A 17250-nucleotide genomic window follows, 5' to 3' on the forward strand; every position below is an offset into this window, starting at 1 on the left:
AGTTTCGGGCCGTGCCCGCCAGGCCCGGGAGCTCTGGGCGCCCTCAGCGCCGCCCGCAGCGCCGCCGAGGGCAGCCCGGCCCCGCTCGGAGCTCCGCCGCGTGTCCCGCCGGAGCGGCAGCGCCGCGCCCGCCCCGGCTCTGCAGGGCCTGCCCGCTGTCCCGGTGAGGCGCGAGGAGGCGGCCGGGCCCCGTCAGCGCCGGGCGGAGCCGCCGCGGTGCCCGCGGGGGGGGCGGGCGCGGGGCGGGGGAGGCGGAAGCCGCGAGGCCGCCGAGGTACCGTCGGTACCGTCCGTGCCCGGGGCCGCGGGCCGGGCATGGAGCGCTGGGCCGGGGCCGCCGGCGGCTGGGGCTCGCTGTGGGGAGCCGGCTGGGGCCGATGGCCGTGCTGGGAGCTCCTGGCCGCCTGCGCCGTCATCGGCGCCGTGGGCTGGCTGCTGCGGCTGCGGGACAGGAGGCCGGGCGGCCGCCGAGCGGCGGCCATCGCCCCCTGCCCGGCTCCCGCCGCCTCCCCCGCTCCCACCGCCGCCGCGGGGAGCCGGCGCTGCAGCGGGACCCGCCCAGGTGAGACACTCGGGCAGGTCGGGGGTGGCGCGGCCCCTCGGCCCGCGGGAGGGCCGGCACCGGGCACCGCCCGCCGAGGCCGCGCGGCCCTTTCCTTTCCCCGGCCCTTTCTTTTCCCCGGCCCTTCCCTTCCCGCCGCTCTTCCCGCGGCCCTTCCCGCGGCCCTTCCCGCGGCCTTTCCCGCCTCCCGGCGCTGCAGCCCCGGGCGGAGCTCGGGGACCGCCCGCAGGCCCCGCCGGGCCCGGCTCCCCGCCCCGGTCCCACTTTGTCCCGGCCGGTCCCCGGCGCTGCCCCACCCGCTCCCCGGGCTGCACACAGACCCGCGGTTCTCTTTCGTGAGAAATTGTTCTTATTACTCCCCCTTCTTGTTTTCCCGTGGCTTATTCCGAGTTTGTTTTCGGTTCTCTTTCAGCCGCCTAGTTCGGAACTGCTGCTGGCTCATTTGGCCACAGGCAGTACAGACAAAACCCCCACCCCGTGGCATAGCCACGGCTGTGCTGCCATGTGCAAATCCCGGTACAGCCAAAGACAGGATGTGAGTCTCAATTCCTGCCTCTACAGACAAACAAACAAAAAACTCCCTGTTTTCTTACGTTACTAATTTATTGAAGGATTTAATGAGTAGTGGAGTACAATAATACTGCGATCCTTAAAAGTCAGTCGTTCATTCTGCCGTGGGACTAGTCTTAATTTTTTTTTGGAAACAGATTCTGGTCGTTTCATGCTGATGCAATGAGACAAGGGAAAATACAGTTCCTGCCCATTCTTTCAGGTTTTGGTTGCTTTGGAAGAACCCTCAAACACGGTTGTTAAAGCAGTTATTCCTATTAGTAGAGGTAACTTGCATGGGCTTGTGTGCTGAACTGCAGGAGGGAGCTGCGTCAGCACTGGCTGTGCTCTGGATCGTTTGTAGTTACATAAAATGCAGTTTAAGGTTCAGATAATCCCCTTTTGCACCTGCATGTAGAAAACGATTGAAGGATTATCTTAAAACAGGCAGTTGCTGTTTCTCAGGTTTGCAAGTCACACCTTCTGTTTTGGGCAGATCAAAATAGGTGATGCAGGTAAAAATCAATGAATGCTTACCCAGGGTAGCTGAAATCATCCTGTCAAATACAGATTTCATGGGAGTTCTGTGTTGTCGTTCCAGCAGTGTTTTCCCTGTTTCCACAGCAAGCTTCATCCTAACAGAAGATCTTAAACCAAAGATTGGTTTCTTCACTGTTGGTCTGCTTTGCCATTTTGCTTTGGTTTAGTTGTGCCAGAGTTGTAATGGACGCACAAAATACTTTCTTTTACATAATGAGAAAGCAAATTTCGAGCATTAAATTTTAGGTGCCAAGTTCTATCAAAACATAAGAAATCAGAGAATTCACTCCTTCCCAACACTTTTGGTTGTTTAACCACAAGGCAAGAGGAAGGATTTTTGTGTGTTCCTGCCTGTTTTCCATACATGAATTATATATATGTACAGGTCTGCTCTTCTGCAGAATGATTGTGCTAGTTCTGAAACCTAAAAATAGGAGCCTTTCTGAGTTAATTCTTTAAGACATTACGTTGACTCTTTAAAGTGTTTTCATTGAGTTGATTTTGCAATAACCTTCCTCACATCTGAGTTTTCATCTTTACTGTGTTTTTTTTTGGTTATGCAGTCTCAAAAAGAAAATCCTTGGAAGTTTTTATATTATTTTGACTGAAGACTGCATTTTATTCTTTGATTCAAACACAATGGCACCACATTTATTTTAAAAAATAGACGATTAAGAATTGGAAACAAGTGAGAAGATCTTTCACATCTGTCTTTGCAGTCTTGTGGCCGAGCCAGATAATCGAAACAATGAGGTTGCTTGGAGGCTCAGGAGTCCTCAGGGAACTGGAATCCTTTGGGGAGGTGGCTCAGCAGCACCAGCTGTGGCTTCGGTGCAGTGTGGTGGGTTTGTTAAGCGGAAATACTCTCATTTCCCATCGTTTCAGCAAGGTTCCAGTTAATATTTGAAATATTCAGGAACAGAGGTATGTTCTCTAAGCACTGACATTCAAAATCAGACATTCATAAAAAACAAACAACTCTCTAAGGAAAGAGCCCTCAAGGGAAGCAACCGTCAAACTCGCACGACTGTCAAGTTGTAATAATTGAAAGTCTACTTAAGTTTGGCATAAAGTATATTTTCATAGTATTTCCTTCAGTTGTGGTTTTCACAGCAAGAAATTTGTATTGGTATCATGTTGGTCTTAGTATCTTCTCATTGACCAGTGCAGAAGCTGTCAGTGTGGATTACGTGGAGGGAAGTGTATTATCATAGCAGAGAGAAGGATTTTCCTTTGGAAGGGAGAAATTCTTCCAGCTTCTGCTTGTTCTTGGAGAGGGAGATCTGAAAAGATCAGTTGTTTTTGTCTTCTGGCTGTTTGCTCTCCAGACAGGGCCTGGGAAACAACATGTTGTGCACATAAGTCCAGCCTTGCATCATGGCCAGTGAAAGCCTCCCCTGGTTGCTGCATCACACTTATGCCTTAAGCTTTTGTCAGGTAGAAATTCTTAAGGAAATAATGGAAATACTGCTGTGCTTCTAGCAGTAGGTGCTGCCCCTCTTCCTGGGGTTGACTGGTTGCCATGTCCTTGTATTGCATTGCACACGTAGGTTGTGCCTTTTTTGGCAGGAATCAAATATTATTCTGGATTGAATTTTCACTCCAGAAGAAATTTGAAAAGGACAAGTGAGAATAAATTGTAGGCTGTACTGTTAAGTAGTTGAGAGAGGAGGAAGTAAACTTGGTATAGATCTGACAGCTTAAAAATGTTTTAAATGCTTTGAATTGTCTTCTCTGCACTGTGAGAATCTCATAAAAATCAGAGAAATAGTTAGGAGACCCTTTTTTCCTTGGCTTTAATACAGGTTTTAAATAGCAGAAGAAAAGTTGTGCTGTTTTTTAACAGTTTCTCTGCTGTCTTTTTTGCCTTCCCTACAGGAGAACTGACAATGGATACAATACTGTCCCGACTGAAGAAGCTTGGCCCGGATGAGCTTAGAGAAGAGATTGTGAGAGCAGGACTGAAATGTGGCCCCATTACTGCAACTACCAGGTTTATTTTTGAAAAGAAATTGGCTCGGGCGTTGTTGGAGCAGCAAGGAGCACTGGAGGAACCAGGATCTGCTCTGCCAGAGGAGGCTGCTGGAAATGTCTTGGCAGCAAATCACAACGGCCATGGAAGTGCTGCTGAGGAGCCAGACTTTGGGTACTGTGTGGGTCTGAACCCTCCAGAAGAAGATGCTGTGACACACATGAACTGTTCAGCTGCAGCCTGTGGAGCAGGAAGTGTTGATTCACAAACCAGTGCTCAGACACCATCCAGAGACCCTCCACTGTTCTACGGTGTCTGTCCAGTTTATGATGACATACTGGCCAGGAATGGTAGATACTCATTTCCCTTATTTCCAGTGATAAGCATTTTACAGTCATGTCTAAATAGACCTTTTCTGTGTAGCAGGGGATATGAACACCACTGCATTGGTTTTGTAAGCATTACTGAAAAGATTTTTTTGTTTCTGTAAACAGTATTTGTTTGATCTTCTGAGGCATAGAAACACGGTTATAAGAGATCCCAGGTGTTCTGCTATAGTAGTTCCTACTCACCAGGGTCCTCTACCTAGTGTAGCTCAGATGAAGAAAATGATTTCCTGCTGCTACTCTTGGGCCCATATTGTGCCTCTCAAGAATAAAAAGTAATCCTATAAATAAACAATCAAAAAACTATTTATACTGTCATCAGTTGAAGTTTAAAGCATCTTGTCTAAAAGTTTTCACATTTTCTTTCTATTTTAATGCCAAATGGTATTAAATGCCAAATTGCATCTGGAAGCATCAGTCATTCTTCACATTTTATTTATGAAGACTGCAATAAGGAATTACTAAATTATTTACTCTGAGACAGTAGTTTCTTTCTGCTAAAAAGTGAATATTCACATATTATGAACAATGGAATTTGAACAAATTGTCATTAAAAGGGGAGGAAGGGGAAAGATTTGATTAATATCTGAGGTTCTGTGTAGAGATGTAAAGTTGTGACAGCCACAAAGTTGGACTTTCTGAACAAGAGAACATCAAACGTAATGCAGGGTGAATAAACTTGAGTTTACATTTCAGTCTGGATGTGAAATGCTTGTTGAAGCTGGCCCATTAAAAAGGATGTTCAGGTATTGATTGGTAGGAATGGTCAAACCCTGTACACGTGTCACCTGATGTGAGGAGTGTGCAGGAGTCTTCTGTTTAGTTTCTGAGAGAGAAGATTGAAAGGGGCTTTTGGTTCTTTTGGTTTGGAAGAGAAGCAGTTTGAGACCAAAGCTGGAAGGATAATCTGAGAATTTGGTAACCTGTTTCTAGGATCAAATCTGAGATGTAACTTTGGTTGTTCTTTGCTGCAGAGAGAGTACATGTTTATGAAGATAAAAAGGAAGCTCTCCAAGCTGTTAAGATGATTAAGGGTTCCCGTTTTAAGGCTTTTACAAACAGAGAAGATGCTGAGAAATTTGCTAAAGGAATCTGTGATTATTTCCCATCTCCAAGCAAGTCCTCCTTATGTTTGTCACCAGTGAAAATGGGATCATTTAACAGAGGTAAGTGAGGAGGTTCATCTCTGTACAGTAGATGTTATATATCTGTTCAGTTTTTTTGTGACAGAAGAAGCAACGACTGCACTACCAATACACTAATAAGAGCAAAAACTCGAAGGGTGAAGCACCTTAATAAGCTGAAGTTTAAAACAACATTTGTTTTAAATGAAAAAAAAATTGCTACTCTTCTAAAGCTGAAATGTGGGTCATGATCTGCATAAATATGTTGCTTAGTAGTCCCTGGTTATATTTGTTAGGATTTGGTTTTACTCATGGACTTCAGGATTTTCAGATTTAATAAGACACTGATAAAATTGCACAGTATATTAAAACTATATTTAATTGTTAAGTATATTTATAAGTTCAGAAGTAAAATGGTAAGCACTGATCATACTTCCCAGTGTTCCCAGTTACTAGATTAAAGGGATCCAGGAGTCACAGAACTGCAGAAGCAATTGTTACCTCTTGCTGAATTTTGCTTTTAAGTTTGGATGGGAGTAGACTGGTAATTATAGAATTTACCAGTCCCTATTAAAGCCTGAAACAGTTTTACAAGATGATTAATTATTTTCCTCTGCCTCCCTATTATTAACTACTAGTGTACTTAAATGTCTTGTTATTGATCTCTGTGTCTCACTCCTGTACATTAAAGATGCAAAGTTAATATCGAGTTTAGATTAAAAGCTTTTCATGGCCTGGGTCTGAAGACAGTGATCACTGAAAAGAATGTATCTAGAAACAAGTGATTGTGTTTCATAGATGGCTTGTGCTCCCCTGAAACCGAAACTGCTAATAAGGAGAGAGCCAACAGCTATAAAAGTCCACGGACTCAAGATCTCACGGCTAAACTTCGGAAAGCTGTCGAGAAGGGAGACACAGCAACGTTTTCAGAACTTATTTGGAGTAACCCTCGATACCTGATCGGGTCAGGAGACAATCCAACGGTTGTACAGGTGAAAAAACCCAACAAAGTAGGAAAATCCACATTCCTGTTCAGTGGTGTAGCTTTTGAGGTGTGATAGCAGAGCTGGAGGGAATGTTTCCTACCTTTCCTTCAAGAGGCCTTGTTTCAACCAGTGCAAGGTTTCTCAGTGTTTGTTGATAGTAGCTGAAAATGAAGAGAAGCCAGGCAGTTCTCTGTCCTGTGTAAGTCACCCATGATGGCTGAGAGTTCTCTGCTCCAGCAGAGCTAAAGGCACTGTGTGCAGTTCTGCAGGTGAAGAACAGTTTTATTCCGTAGTGAAAGAATGGTCTTGTCTTCATATAGTATTGATCTCCTCCAAATAATTGCAATCTTTTTAAAAATAGACTGATTTTAAAGACCAGGGTAGGGCCCAGGCTGTAATTAGTTGTTCCTACAGCACTGCTTACCTAAGCACCACTATTAAATTTCAAAACCATGTATAAGGTGCCATTTAGCAAACACTGACAATCTCAGCTAACAAATGCCTTCTGTCAGACCAGCTTTGGGAAGCTGTTAAAGTTTTCTGTGTAATACAACAAAGCACAGCTGAATTTTATATATATATATGTGTGTATACATATATATACATTTTCTTGCTCTTTTTATACACTCAACTTCCTGCCTCCTTTTATTGTGATATCTAAATATATCTTCTTTGCCACAGTTTTGCCCTGCACGTAGAAAAAGACCATAGCTGAGTATAAGAACAATTGAATTAATTATGAGAATAATGTGGGTGTAGAGATGCATTAGTCTTTACAAAAATATTAGTATAAGACTCAGTGTGGGAACCTTTATATTTTCACAGTGAAGTCAGTTACATGTATGGGTGTAAGAGAGCTGTTTAGATTTTGGTTCATTCCAGTGGTGATGGTTTTTTTCCAGGAAGGGTGTAGGTACAATGTCATGCATGTTGCTGCCAAGGAGAATCAACCTGGGATCTGCCAGCTGCTGCTGGACACGTTGGAAAATCCTGAGTTTATGAGGCTCATGTACCCCGATGATAACGATGCCATGCTGAAGAACCGCATCCAATATATTGTTGACCTTTACCTTAACACACCAGATAAAATGGTAAGATTTGGGTGGTGACCTGGTTGTCATAGTAATGGAAGGTGTTAAGGATGTATGAGTGAGATGGAAAGACAGAAGGGGACACTTGTAGCAAAATGAGCTATTCATGAATTTTGTGGGTCTTAATAATCATTATTCTGCAGTATGGTGGGAAAAGATTTATCAGGAGCCTGGATGATTAGTCATGACATTTATTTAATTTTCCCAGTTTCAGAATCAAATGTGTGGTATTGACCTTATCATCTTTCTAAATGCACATGAATTTTTTCCCTTTTCCCACTGCAGGGATTTGATACTCCATTGCATTTTGCCTGCAAGTTTGGGAATTTGGATGTTGTTAACGTGCTTACCTCACACCCAGCTATTGTGAAAAATCCAAGAAACAAATATGATCAAACTCCAGCAGAAGTGAGTCTCTCCATGTCCTCAACAAAAACAAAAATGTTATGCCTGATCAATATTTGTCACGTTCAGACATTTACTAAGTGCTGTAGATAGAGGGCTTGTAGTAAGGTACTAGTGTTATGATTTAAGTGTAAATTTTTGATAACATTAGAAGTACTTTATGTTGACTGTATCTGTGGAAAAGTTTTAGATTTTATAGATGTGGATGTGTTTTAGTGGTTTGGTCTTCTGTGAATTAGAAGTACAGAGTGAGATGGAGAGAGGCCAATACTGTGACTGTTCAAGAAGACACAGTTGATTTGAAAATGAGGTCTTATGCTTGACTAACAACTAAAATTATATTAACAGGTAATTTGTGAAAGAAGCAAGAATAAATCTGCAGAATTGAAAGAAAAGCTAAGAGAGTATTTGAAAGGTCTGTATGCAGAGTTTTGTGCTATATCAGACATGTATTCGGGCTCTTTGCTGTGTCCTGTCCCCTGTGCTTTCTGAAGCAGTTCAGAAATGGTGCTGCTGTACAGTGCTGTGAAAAGGAAACCAAAACTGAGCAGGATCAGAAAACTTGCTGTGTTTTAAGTGCTGTGGTCAGAACTCTTAGTGTGGATCACAAGGTTACCCCCCCAGCTCTGGACTCATTCAGCCAGCCTGGAGCAGAGCGTTTAATCCGGAAGGAACAAAGCCCTGTGCAGGGCAGGAGGTGGATCTGTCACCCTGGGGACTCCTGTCATTTCTTGGACACAGCACTTTCTCTGTCTTGTCACATGTGTGTTCAGGGGGTTGCAAAAGGAGGTTTTGAAATTTGTTGGAGATCCTGAGGGAAGGCCTCTGTATCCTTGCTCACATCCCATCTGTTAGCAGGCAATAAATACTGAAACAGTGAGTTTGAATTACAGCTGAATTTACTAATGAGATAAAGTCAGGTGGTTAAGTGTCGGGGTGCATTGATACCCCAGGAAGAAGCAGCAGGCTGATGTAACATAAATATCTTAGAAAGCTTTGTATTCTTTATTTTAGGCCGATACTATGTGCCACTCTTGAGAGCAGAAGACAATTCCTCAGCTCCTGTCATTGGAGCGCCCTGGTCACCGGATCAGATGGATGATGGTCCCCAGAGGACTTTATTTAAATACCCTGGCAGCCCCAAAGATCCAGTGTTGTCCATAAGAGCTTTTGCAGGCCCCATGAGCCCCTCAAAGGTAAGGAGAGAACTTTATACCACTCTAATGCCTATTTTTTCCTCTTTCTGAGTGAAGAACCATTAGAAGATCCTGCACAGTTCCTTGTGTGGTGTAACTTGCTCCTGGTACAGATTGTGACTTTTTCTTGAGGAGATTGTTTTTCCTCCATGGAGAAGCACACAAGCCTGTACATATTTTTTTTATTGCTGGAAACAGAATGTGGTGTAAAGAAGAAGAATGGAAGTTCAGTCAAAAGAAAGTTTTCTTCTTCCTCTTGGAATCTCTTTGAAGAGCACCTTTGTCAGACCTTTCATTTCTTACAGATAATTGCTGTAACTTTCTAACCCGGAGCAAAGCCTTTCAATGCAGCTATGAATCAGGTTGAAAAAACTTATCTCTATCTAATTTCTAGAAATTGCCACTGGATGTTAGAAGCAGTTTATCACCTCTGCTTGTTGAATTAACATTTATATATTTTTCTAGGTGGAAAAACTGACAACCAAGTAGTAGGTGTTGGGATAGTTTTGGAGAAGTATTGATTGTATAGCAGAAAAGCAAAGTCTTTAGTTTTCAGGAGGAATACTTAAATACCTGTTAAATATATTATAAAGTTATAGGAATTTCTTTGACTCATTTATCTAATAGGAATGTGCTGGAAGTATGACAGCTTTAAAAATGGTGAATAAATACAATGGAGGACTTTGTGTCATCTGATGCTTGAATTTTTCAAGACTGAGTTTTACCAAGATGCTTAATGTTTTTTCTTCTAAATGATCATTTTTCTGTTCAACTGACAGAAATTTAAATACCATTTATACTCTGAAAACTATTACTTTAGGGGGTAAACAGTTCATCATTTTGATTGCTGACAGATATTTTTAATGTCTGAATGTAATTCTTAGTCATCGTTGTGATTTTTGTCACATTAAGTCAAAAAGTGTGGGATTGTACAAAAAAATTCCCTTGAGGCATTCCAACTTCAAAATAGCAAGAATATATTCTAGTAGTTGTAGTGATTCTGTGCTTGTAAAAATCCTAGAAACCAGTGACCCGGAGGGCATTTGAAATTAAATAAAATTACAGTGATGTGGCAAAATTACAAGACAGTTCTGTTTCCTGCTGCACACAAATTAAAACCAGGCAGACCTGGTGTCTGTACAGTGTTGATTCCATGTTATGGTCCCTCTCTTGTCATGAGCAGTTAGGAGATCAGAGGTAAATAATCCTGGGAGGAGTAGCTTTATCCTTCATGGCTGGAGTTGAGCAATACCCGTGGCAGAACTCGAGTTCTTTGCCTGTGGACAGCAAACAGCTGAATGTCTTCTACACCTATTGGTAAATATTTAGCCAGGACTGAGTTGCTTCATGTGGTGGGGGGTAGTTTTTTAAATTATTTCTGTTTTTTAAAGGCTGAAGAATTTCGCAGGCTTTGGAAAACTCCACCTCGAGAGAGAGCTGGTTTCTTTCACAATGTCAGGAAATCTGATCTGGAGAGAGGTGTTGAAAGAGTTGGAAGGTATCTAAAAGACTACCAGTATAAAAAATTAATCATAGAGCAATTAAAAGCAAAAGACTGTGCTGAGAATACAGTTATTACTGAACAACATGTTGGGGCAGAAGTTACTGCAGAAATGTTTAATGAAGTGTATTGTAGTTGGATTTTTATTTTTGTGTAAACACAATAGCTAAAATGTGAGACCTGGCTTTCTTAGCTTTGGCAATAGAGACAATTGAACTGTTATTGATGGTATATATGGAATGCTTTTCTCAAACACTGACTTGCCTAATATTTCAGAAGATGTAAAATTACAGCCTGCTTGTTCTGGGAAAGTGAGGGATTGTTAAAAGGGAGCAGAATGAAAAGATCCTAATACAAATGTGCTGCTTTATAAAAGCTGGGGGGGGGTGTCCTTGCTGTTAAAATACCTTCTATCAGCAACATATGGAAAAAAAATACTTTGTTAAAAGCTGACTAGATTTCATTCTTTAAAATAATCCCTCGTTTCCTCCTGCCTCTCCCATTCCCAAATAGAACAAGCTGTTGAATGCAATATCATTCAACTTTGGTCTCCATCAGTGGGAGTTCATCTCCATCTGATGTCTAGATACAGTCAGCTTAAAGGTGGCAATGCTTGTGCTGCAAACTGTAAAATAGTAGATTAAATTTGAAAAATACTCTGGAATGAATGAGATGATACTTTGTTTGCTGAGGGTATTCTGTGCTTTTGCAGACTGTTGATTGTTGCAGAATTGTGTTGCCTAGTTGCACGTTTGTGCTCCTGTTCGTAGCTGATAGAATGTGATCAGAAAAGTTATTGTCAAACTGATATTTCTGTCTTCACAAATGATTCGTTTTATTTTATTTATTGCAGGGAGTTAGCTCATGAACTGGGGTTCCCGTGGGTTGAATACTGGGAATTTCTGGGCTGTTTTGTTGATCTGTCTTCCCAGGAGGGGCTGCGAAAATTAGAAGAGTACCTGAGTCATCGTGAAATGAGCGCAAAGGCTCAGCAGGAGACAGGGGAAAATGAAACCTGCAACAGATATAAAACACCCCAGCCCTCGGGTAAGGAAAGGGCAAAGCTGCAAACAACACGTTGTGCCAAGGGACAAGAGGGAGAGAAAAAGCTTGGTGCCCAGGGGAAGTCATATTCACCTGTTGTGGTTGCTATTGTTAATCTGTTATCCAAACAATCTGGAAAAGTAGCCAACAACACTGTGAATATAAGAGAAGTACAACAGGCTTTATTAGATGTTCTTTATCTTTTATATGAAGTACTTTATTTGATTATAGCCCTCAGATGAAATCCCTATGAGAAAACCTTTTGTAATCCACGGGTACAGAATAAATAACTTTTTACAGTAAAAGAATGATTATTTACAGTTGAGGGTGAAAGACAAGGAACAAAATCCAAGAAAGCTTTTATACCTTCTTAGGCCACTACTTGCCATGTGTTCATGGAAGCCAACGCTGGTCCCAAATCTTTGTGCTCCTTCCTCCTTTTCTGGGCAGTTATAGATCCAGAAGGGCTCTGGTGCTGGGATAAACCTGGCCTAAGGCACTGAGGGGTAGTCACTGGACTAGTCATAAGGCTTTGTGCTTTGGAAGAGATGAAAACATAGGCTGTTCTGTATTAGTAACATTTACCTGCCCTATTCTGCTTTATCCTGAGCTTGTCCTTTGTTGCTGGTTAATGGTTGAAGTGGGGGGTGGAGGAAATGCAGTTCTCAAATGACTAGGATAGGGAAGGTTATTTGCAAAAAATACACAGCAATAATGTTGTCATTTTGCATTTGTAGCTTTAGTCAGGTTAGTTCATGCTGTTGTTACATAAATAAAATTAGAGAGGGCTTCAGGAGATAGAATAAGGCACAAAAATTGGGTATTTGCTGCTAGTTTGTTTACTTGATGCTCCGTTGAAAGTCTTATTGCTCTTACTAAAACTGCTTTACAGGGAAGAGCAAAAAATCCTGCAATTCCATTTCCGTGGGTGCATTTTTGGACGAGGATGAGGATGACATGAGCTTAGAGGAAATCAAAAACAGGCAGAACGCTGCGCGGAACGTCAGCCCCGCGGCCGCGTCCCGGGAGCCCGCGGGCGACATCGCCGAGCGCGACATCCTGGCCGTGGGGCGCGCGGCAAACATCCTGCCCACGGCCCCGCACCACGGCAAGGAGGCTGCCCCCAGCAAAAACGGGTTCTGCAGCCCCGTGTCCAGTGAGAGGATCATCAGGGACAGGAAGCAGCTGCACGATGGGGAGGAACGTCTCGTGTCGCCCGTCTCCAATTTGATGTCGGAGTTCGAAAGCCTGTCCTTCCAGGAACAGGAGCTTGCAGGAGGGTCTCATCAAATCACTGAAAAAGCTGAGAACGAGGGGATTCTGGACAAGGCCTGCTCTGCAGTGTCACTGGCAAGTTCTTCTGAGCCAAGTGTTACAGGAAAATCTGGAGAGGCCAAGTTAAGGACAGAACACAAAATGCCATTAGAAAAGGAGAGGCTGTCTAGGCAATCTGGTATTCTGACTAAGGAGGCACAACAACGTCAAGAACTTTCTTCCCAGAAGTTTCTCTTGAAGGCTTTACCCACAAATGACAATTCTAAGTTATTCCTGCTTGGGTAAGAATTGTCTTAATTTTGAACACTTATTTTTCCTTGGGTTTCTGTTTGCAAACACAAGATGCTTTTGACAAAAGGTTGAGGTGATGTGACACTAAACACCACTGATTGCAGTCAGGCTTGAACAGTCATCTGAAAGGGCCCCAGTGCTTGTACAGAAGCTGTGCAGTTCTCTTGCACCTCATTATCTGACCATAAAGCAGAAGGGAGAAGTTTATTCTGAGACTTCTGTGTAATTACAGACAGTCATTCGTGGGGGGGCTGCTGCACAGAGCTCACGAGGAAGCTGTGTTTGTAGAGGAGCACAGTAATCTCTTTGCTTAGATAAAAACCAAGTGTTTTGGAATTGGGGTGTTTATTGCCTAAACAAATCCACAGTTCTCTTTTCAGGCAGTTGTGTTTCTGTTGTAGGGAGCAGCCCTCGAAGCTGGATGGGGATGTCCTGGCAGCTCTGGAAGGAGCAGAGATCGATGCTCAGAAATACCCGATGGTTTCCAGGTGGAAGCTCGCAGTGCAGTCCTACTCCTCTTCTGACAGGCAAAGGTATTGCTGCAAATGCAGTCAAATGCTCACAAAACCTTGTTTTAAATACTCAACTGTGTTAACTGTTGCTGTGTTTCCGAAGTTAATCACCAGGCCTTTTTGGCTGGTGTCTGTTCACAACCAGTAGTTGTGCTGTTGGTTGGTAGTTCATCCCTGTTGTGGATGCAGTGCAGGAACTCTGTATTGCTCTGCAGTACTTAGCTTGTGCAGAGCAATATTAAGATGAATTATTATGTTCAGCCATTTTTTTTATGACTGTTTTTATTTTTACCCTTCATTACCCCAGTCTAAAGGAATTGTTCACGTGAAGGATGGTGTGTGTTAAGTTTTTTGAGAGAATGTCATGTTTTGCCACACAAATAATGGACACAGGCTGCCTCTGCTGGGAGGCCTGAAGACATGTTATGCTATTTATATGTTTTATTTTTAATATTGCTGGTTTTGGGGACCCAAAGTGACGGTTTTTCACACAAGTGGCTCCCCGTGGTAATTTTACTGACAGAAAGATTTATTTCCATTGTGGCAGACACTGGCCAGAACACTGAGGAGTCCCTTGCTTAGACAGCCAACAGTTTATACGCAGTCACGATGAGTTAAAGTGCTGCTCTCCTTACTGCAACCTTCTTTAAAAAATGCAACCTCACTTCTTGTTTCTTTCAGTTGGCCCAGTCCAGCTCTGAAGGCAAAATTCCGGTCCCAAACCACCGCTGGTGGCCTTCCAAATGCTTCAGTGTATCCCAGTTCAGGAAGAAACAGTCCCATCCCCGGAAGTCCAGGGAAACACGGCAGTGCCACCTCGTTCCCTGCAGAGCCGGGCAGCCCCGGGCGCTACAGCCCCGCCTCTGTGCGCCAGGCCCTGCTCAAACTGCGCTACCCGGCAGAGCCCCCTGCCCACTAAACACCAGGCATGGCCCAGACTGCACCTGTGTTCTCACTCTTTGATTGGGGGGAAACTACAATGTTACTGAAGTGACAGGAGGTTTGTACTTGGCTATTTATTTTTCCTCAATTGAGGACAACTGGATGTTTAAAAAAATGGAATATATGTCTTAATGCCACATACGAGATAGATCAGTACTGGTGACATGCAAGAAGTTCGTGACAGTGCAGTTGTCCAGTAGCTACAATTTAACCCTTGTTGCCACTAACACGGTGAGCTGAGCCCTCCCTTAGCAATGGTGGGATTTGCTAGCACTAGTTATTGTTATTGTAATGAACACACGGCCCTCAACTGCCTTTCTTTACCTTGGACAGGCCAGAAAAATCATCATCAGCAAACAGAACCTTAGGAGAGGAAAGAGATGGCAGGAAAGGAAATGTTCTCCTGCTTGCAGCGAGAGCTCTGAGAGCGAAAAGGCCAAAACCTGTCTGGGTAATGCAAGGACAACTTCCCAGTAGGGAATGTGCAGAACCAAAGTGTTTGTAGCAGCAGCCTGGGCTGGGCAGTTCCTCCCCACACTCCCCTGTCTGTCCGTGTGTCTCTGCACAGGGAATGTGACTCTTTGCTTGTTACCAACACCAGGATCGACCCAGTGCTGTAGAAACTGCTGGGATTCCTTTCCATGGTTGTGTGAAGATTAAGGAAAAAAAAAACAAAACATAAAAATTAGCTGATTTTTCCCCCCCCAGAAGCTTTTAACATTAACAGATTTTAATAGTTATTGCACAAAAGCACATGAGCAATAATCTCAGCAAATTTACCAGCAAGATACCTTAATGGTCTAGTTTGTAATATATTAGTGTGGTAGCCAGTGGCCCAGGAGGTGGCTCCTTATTTCCCAACTGCAAAGAGAGAGGAGTGAAGACTATAAATATTTTTCTTGAAATCTAAGCTTTTACTGTGTCTCCAGCCTTGACATGGTAATGAGTTTCTGTTACAGCAGTCGATAGTTTTATTCTTCAGCCTTCTGTAAGAATGACTTGTTTGGACAGCACAATGCTGGGAGAGAAGAAAGCTTTTCAAAACTCCAGAGTTTTCCATATCAAGCCTAATGGTTGTAATGTTGCATGAAAGGCTTCCAGAAACAGAGCTCTGAGGTAAAAAAAAAATTAATGTATGAGAAGGTGAGGCTCTGGCACAGCTGTGCTGGTACAAAGGGACAGATCAGGGAGCATTGGTGCCCCACAGGCTGTGAGGAAGCACCTTGGAGCTGCCAGGGAAGTGCACCAGGTTAAAAACACAGAGGGAGGCAGGAGGGGTCGGCCCAGCTGCCCCTCGAGGGTCCCCCAGTCCCGGGGCTGATTCCAGCCCCCCCGGCTGCTCCCACGGCAGTGACTGTTCGTACACCAACCGTGCACCCTCCGTAGGACAGACTACAACACTGCACTTAATGCTTTGGCAAGTTCAGTAGTGCCTTTTGTAATATATTTTTTTAATTAAATTTTTGTTCTTTTAGAAGTTGAAAAAAAAAAAAGTGGCATCCACTTACTCTGGGCAGATAAAACACAGTTTTTCTCTGGGCTTTCTGAACAGGATGTCTTTTAATGTCTCTTAAGTCTGATTATCTGGTGCGATAGCTCTCCACTGGGGGAGAGACTCCTCTTCTAGAAATTCTTAAAAAAAACCCAACAGCCTCATTTTGCTCTTTTGTTAAAAGTAAGCCTAGTTCCATTGAGCTGGACATTAGAAAGAGCTACTTTATATAAATGCTTCTCATTCAGTCATATTCCAGACACCAAGCAGGGGCTTGGGTGGGTGTCATGCTTTAAGAGACATTTAAAAACAAAATACAACTCACAAAGATAACCTGCTGTTACATTAACTGACTTTTTTTATACAGGTATTTTTTGTTGGTAGTTTTTTTTTTAATTTGTTTTTTTGATGCAGCAAGCTCCATGGTTTAAAACATTTTAAGGTCCCACATACCTACAGTTTTACCTTGAGAGGGTTGGGGTTGGTTTGGGTTTTTTTGGGGGGAGTTGGTTAGTTGGTTTGGGTTTTTTTTTAAATAATTTAACATTAATAAGTTACGTCTTTATCATTCTGGAGAAACAGCTCAGCTCATCCCCTGTTCCAGCCACACTGACGGGTAAGTTGCTGCAGGGGCAGCTGCTCTTCTCCACCCTGGTCCTTGTGAGCTAAGAGTTTGTTACTGAGCCAGGAGACTGATACTAACACTCTAGTTCTTTGTCCTTTTTACTGTTGTTATGCTTTACTTTCATTTTTTTAATATTTAAATGTATGGTACTGGTATGTACATGTAGCCAGACACCTCCACACCCCCTCCACACACCCACCCCTCCCTTTCACTTTGTAATTTTGGTTTGGTTCGCTCGAGTATTTTTTTTAACTGTGTTCTATAATGTGCATTAGTCCAGTTGTACTGCAGAGCTCATTTTTCTAACCACGTGTTACTTCAGCTATGACAAAAATAGCAATTTATGTAGCGATTGGATCATTTGTGATTGTGAAGAAAGCCCTTGGACACTGAGCCTGTGGAGACACTTTAAATCAGAGTGATAGTGCTTGAATTGTGTTTTCTTGGCCAAAAGTTCACTTTTAAAGGTGCAAAAGATTAGTTGTGGTTTTTGTTGGTTGTTTTTTAATTAGCAAAGTGTCATGTTAAAAATGCAGAACAACCCCACTTTCTATTAAAAACCAAATGAACAGCTGGAAGTGTCACCCTGTGTTCAGTGTGTGGGGCACGGGGAGCAGGAGCTGGGTTGATGCCACGACAGGGTGACTCCCTGGCTGGTCCAGGCCTTGTTCACACAACTGCCTGCATCTTTGTGTGTGTGCACAGTGACACTGCACTACCTCCCCAGAGCTTAAAGGACTGCCTTAGTGTTGAAGAG

At 43.3% G+C, this 17250-nt stretch overlaps 1 protein-coding gene across 1 annotated transcript; it reads left to right on the forward strand.

Annotated features, from left to right (window-relative positions):
• Window positions 1-300: 300 nt before the first annotated feature.
• ANKLE2 (ankyrin repeat and LEM domain containing 2) lies at window positions 301-17067 on the forward strand. Its single transcript, XM_064675528.1, has 13 exons — window positions 301-562; window positions 3530-3973; window positions 4984-5175; window positions 5932-6125; window positions 7022-7210; window positions 7496-7618; window positions 7964-8030; window positions 8630-8811; window positions 10203-10309; window positions 11166-11359; window positions 12249-12912; window positions 13324-13455; window positions 14116-17067. The coding sequence occupies exons 1-13, from the start codon at window positions 316-318 to the stop codon at window positions 14351-14353; spliced, it is 2973 nt and encodes a 990-aa protein (XP_064531598.1). The 5' UTR covers window positions 301-315; the 3' UTR covers window positions 14354-17067.
• The last annotated feature ends 183 nt before the right edge of the window (window positions 17068-17250 follow it).

Source organism: Pseudopipra pipra, chromosome 18 (genome assembly GCF_036250125.1).
Source record: "Pseudopipra pipra isolate bDixPip1 chromosome 18, bDixPip1.hap1, whole genome shotgun sequence".
Taxonomy (NCBI): domain Eukaryota; kingdom Metazoa; phylum Chordata; class Aves; order Passeriformes; family Pipridae; genus Pseudopipra; species Pseudopipra pipra.

What these genes read in the sequence shown, in the direction of transcription:
- ANKLE2 (XM_064675528.1), top strand. Translation starts at nt 316, where the DNA reads ATGGAGCGCTGGGCCGGGGCCGCCGGCGGCTGGGGCTCGCTGTGGGGA. An exon ending in TTAACACACCAGATAAAATG is followed by an intron (nt 7,211 to 7,495) that starts GTAAGATTTGGG and finishes TTCCCACTGCAG; the next exon opens with GGATTTGATACTCCATTGCA. An exon ending in GCCCCATGAGCCCCTCAAAG is followed by an intron (nt 8,812 to 10,202) that starts GTAAGGAGAGAA and finishes TGTTTTTTAAAG; the next exon opens with GCTGAAGAATTTCGCAGGCT.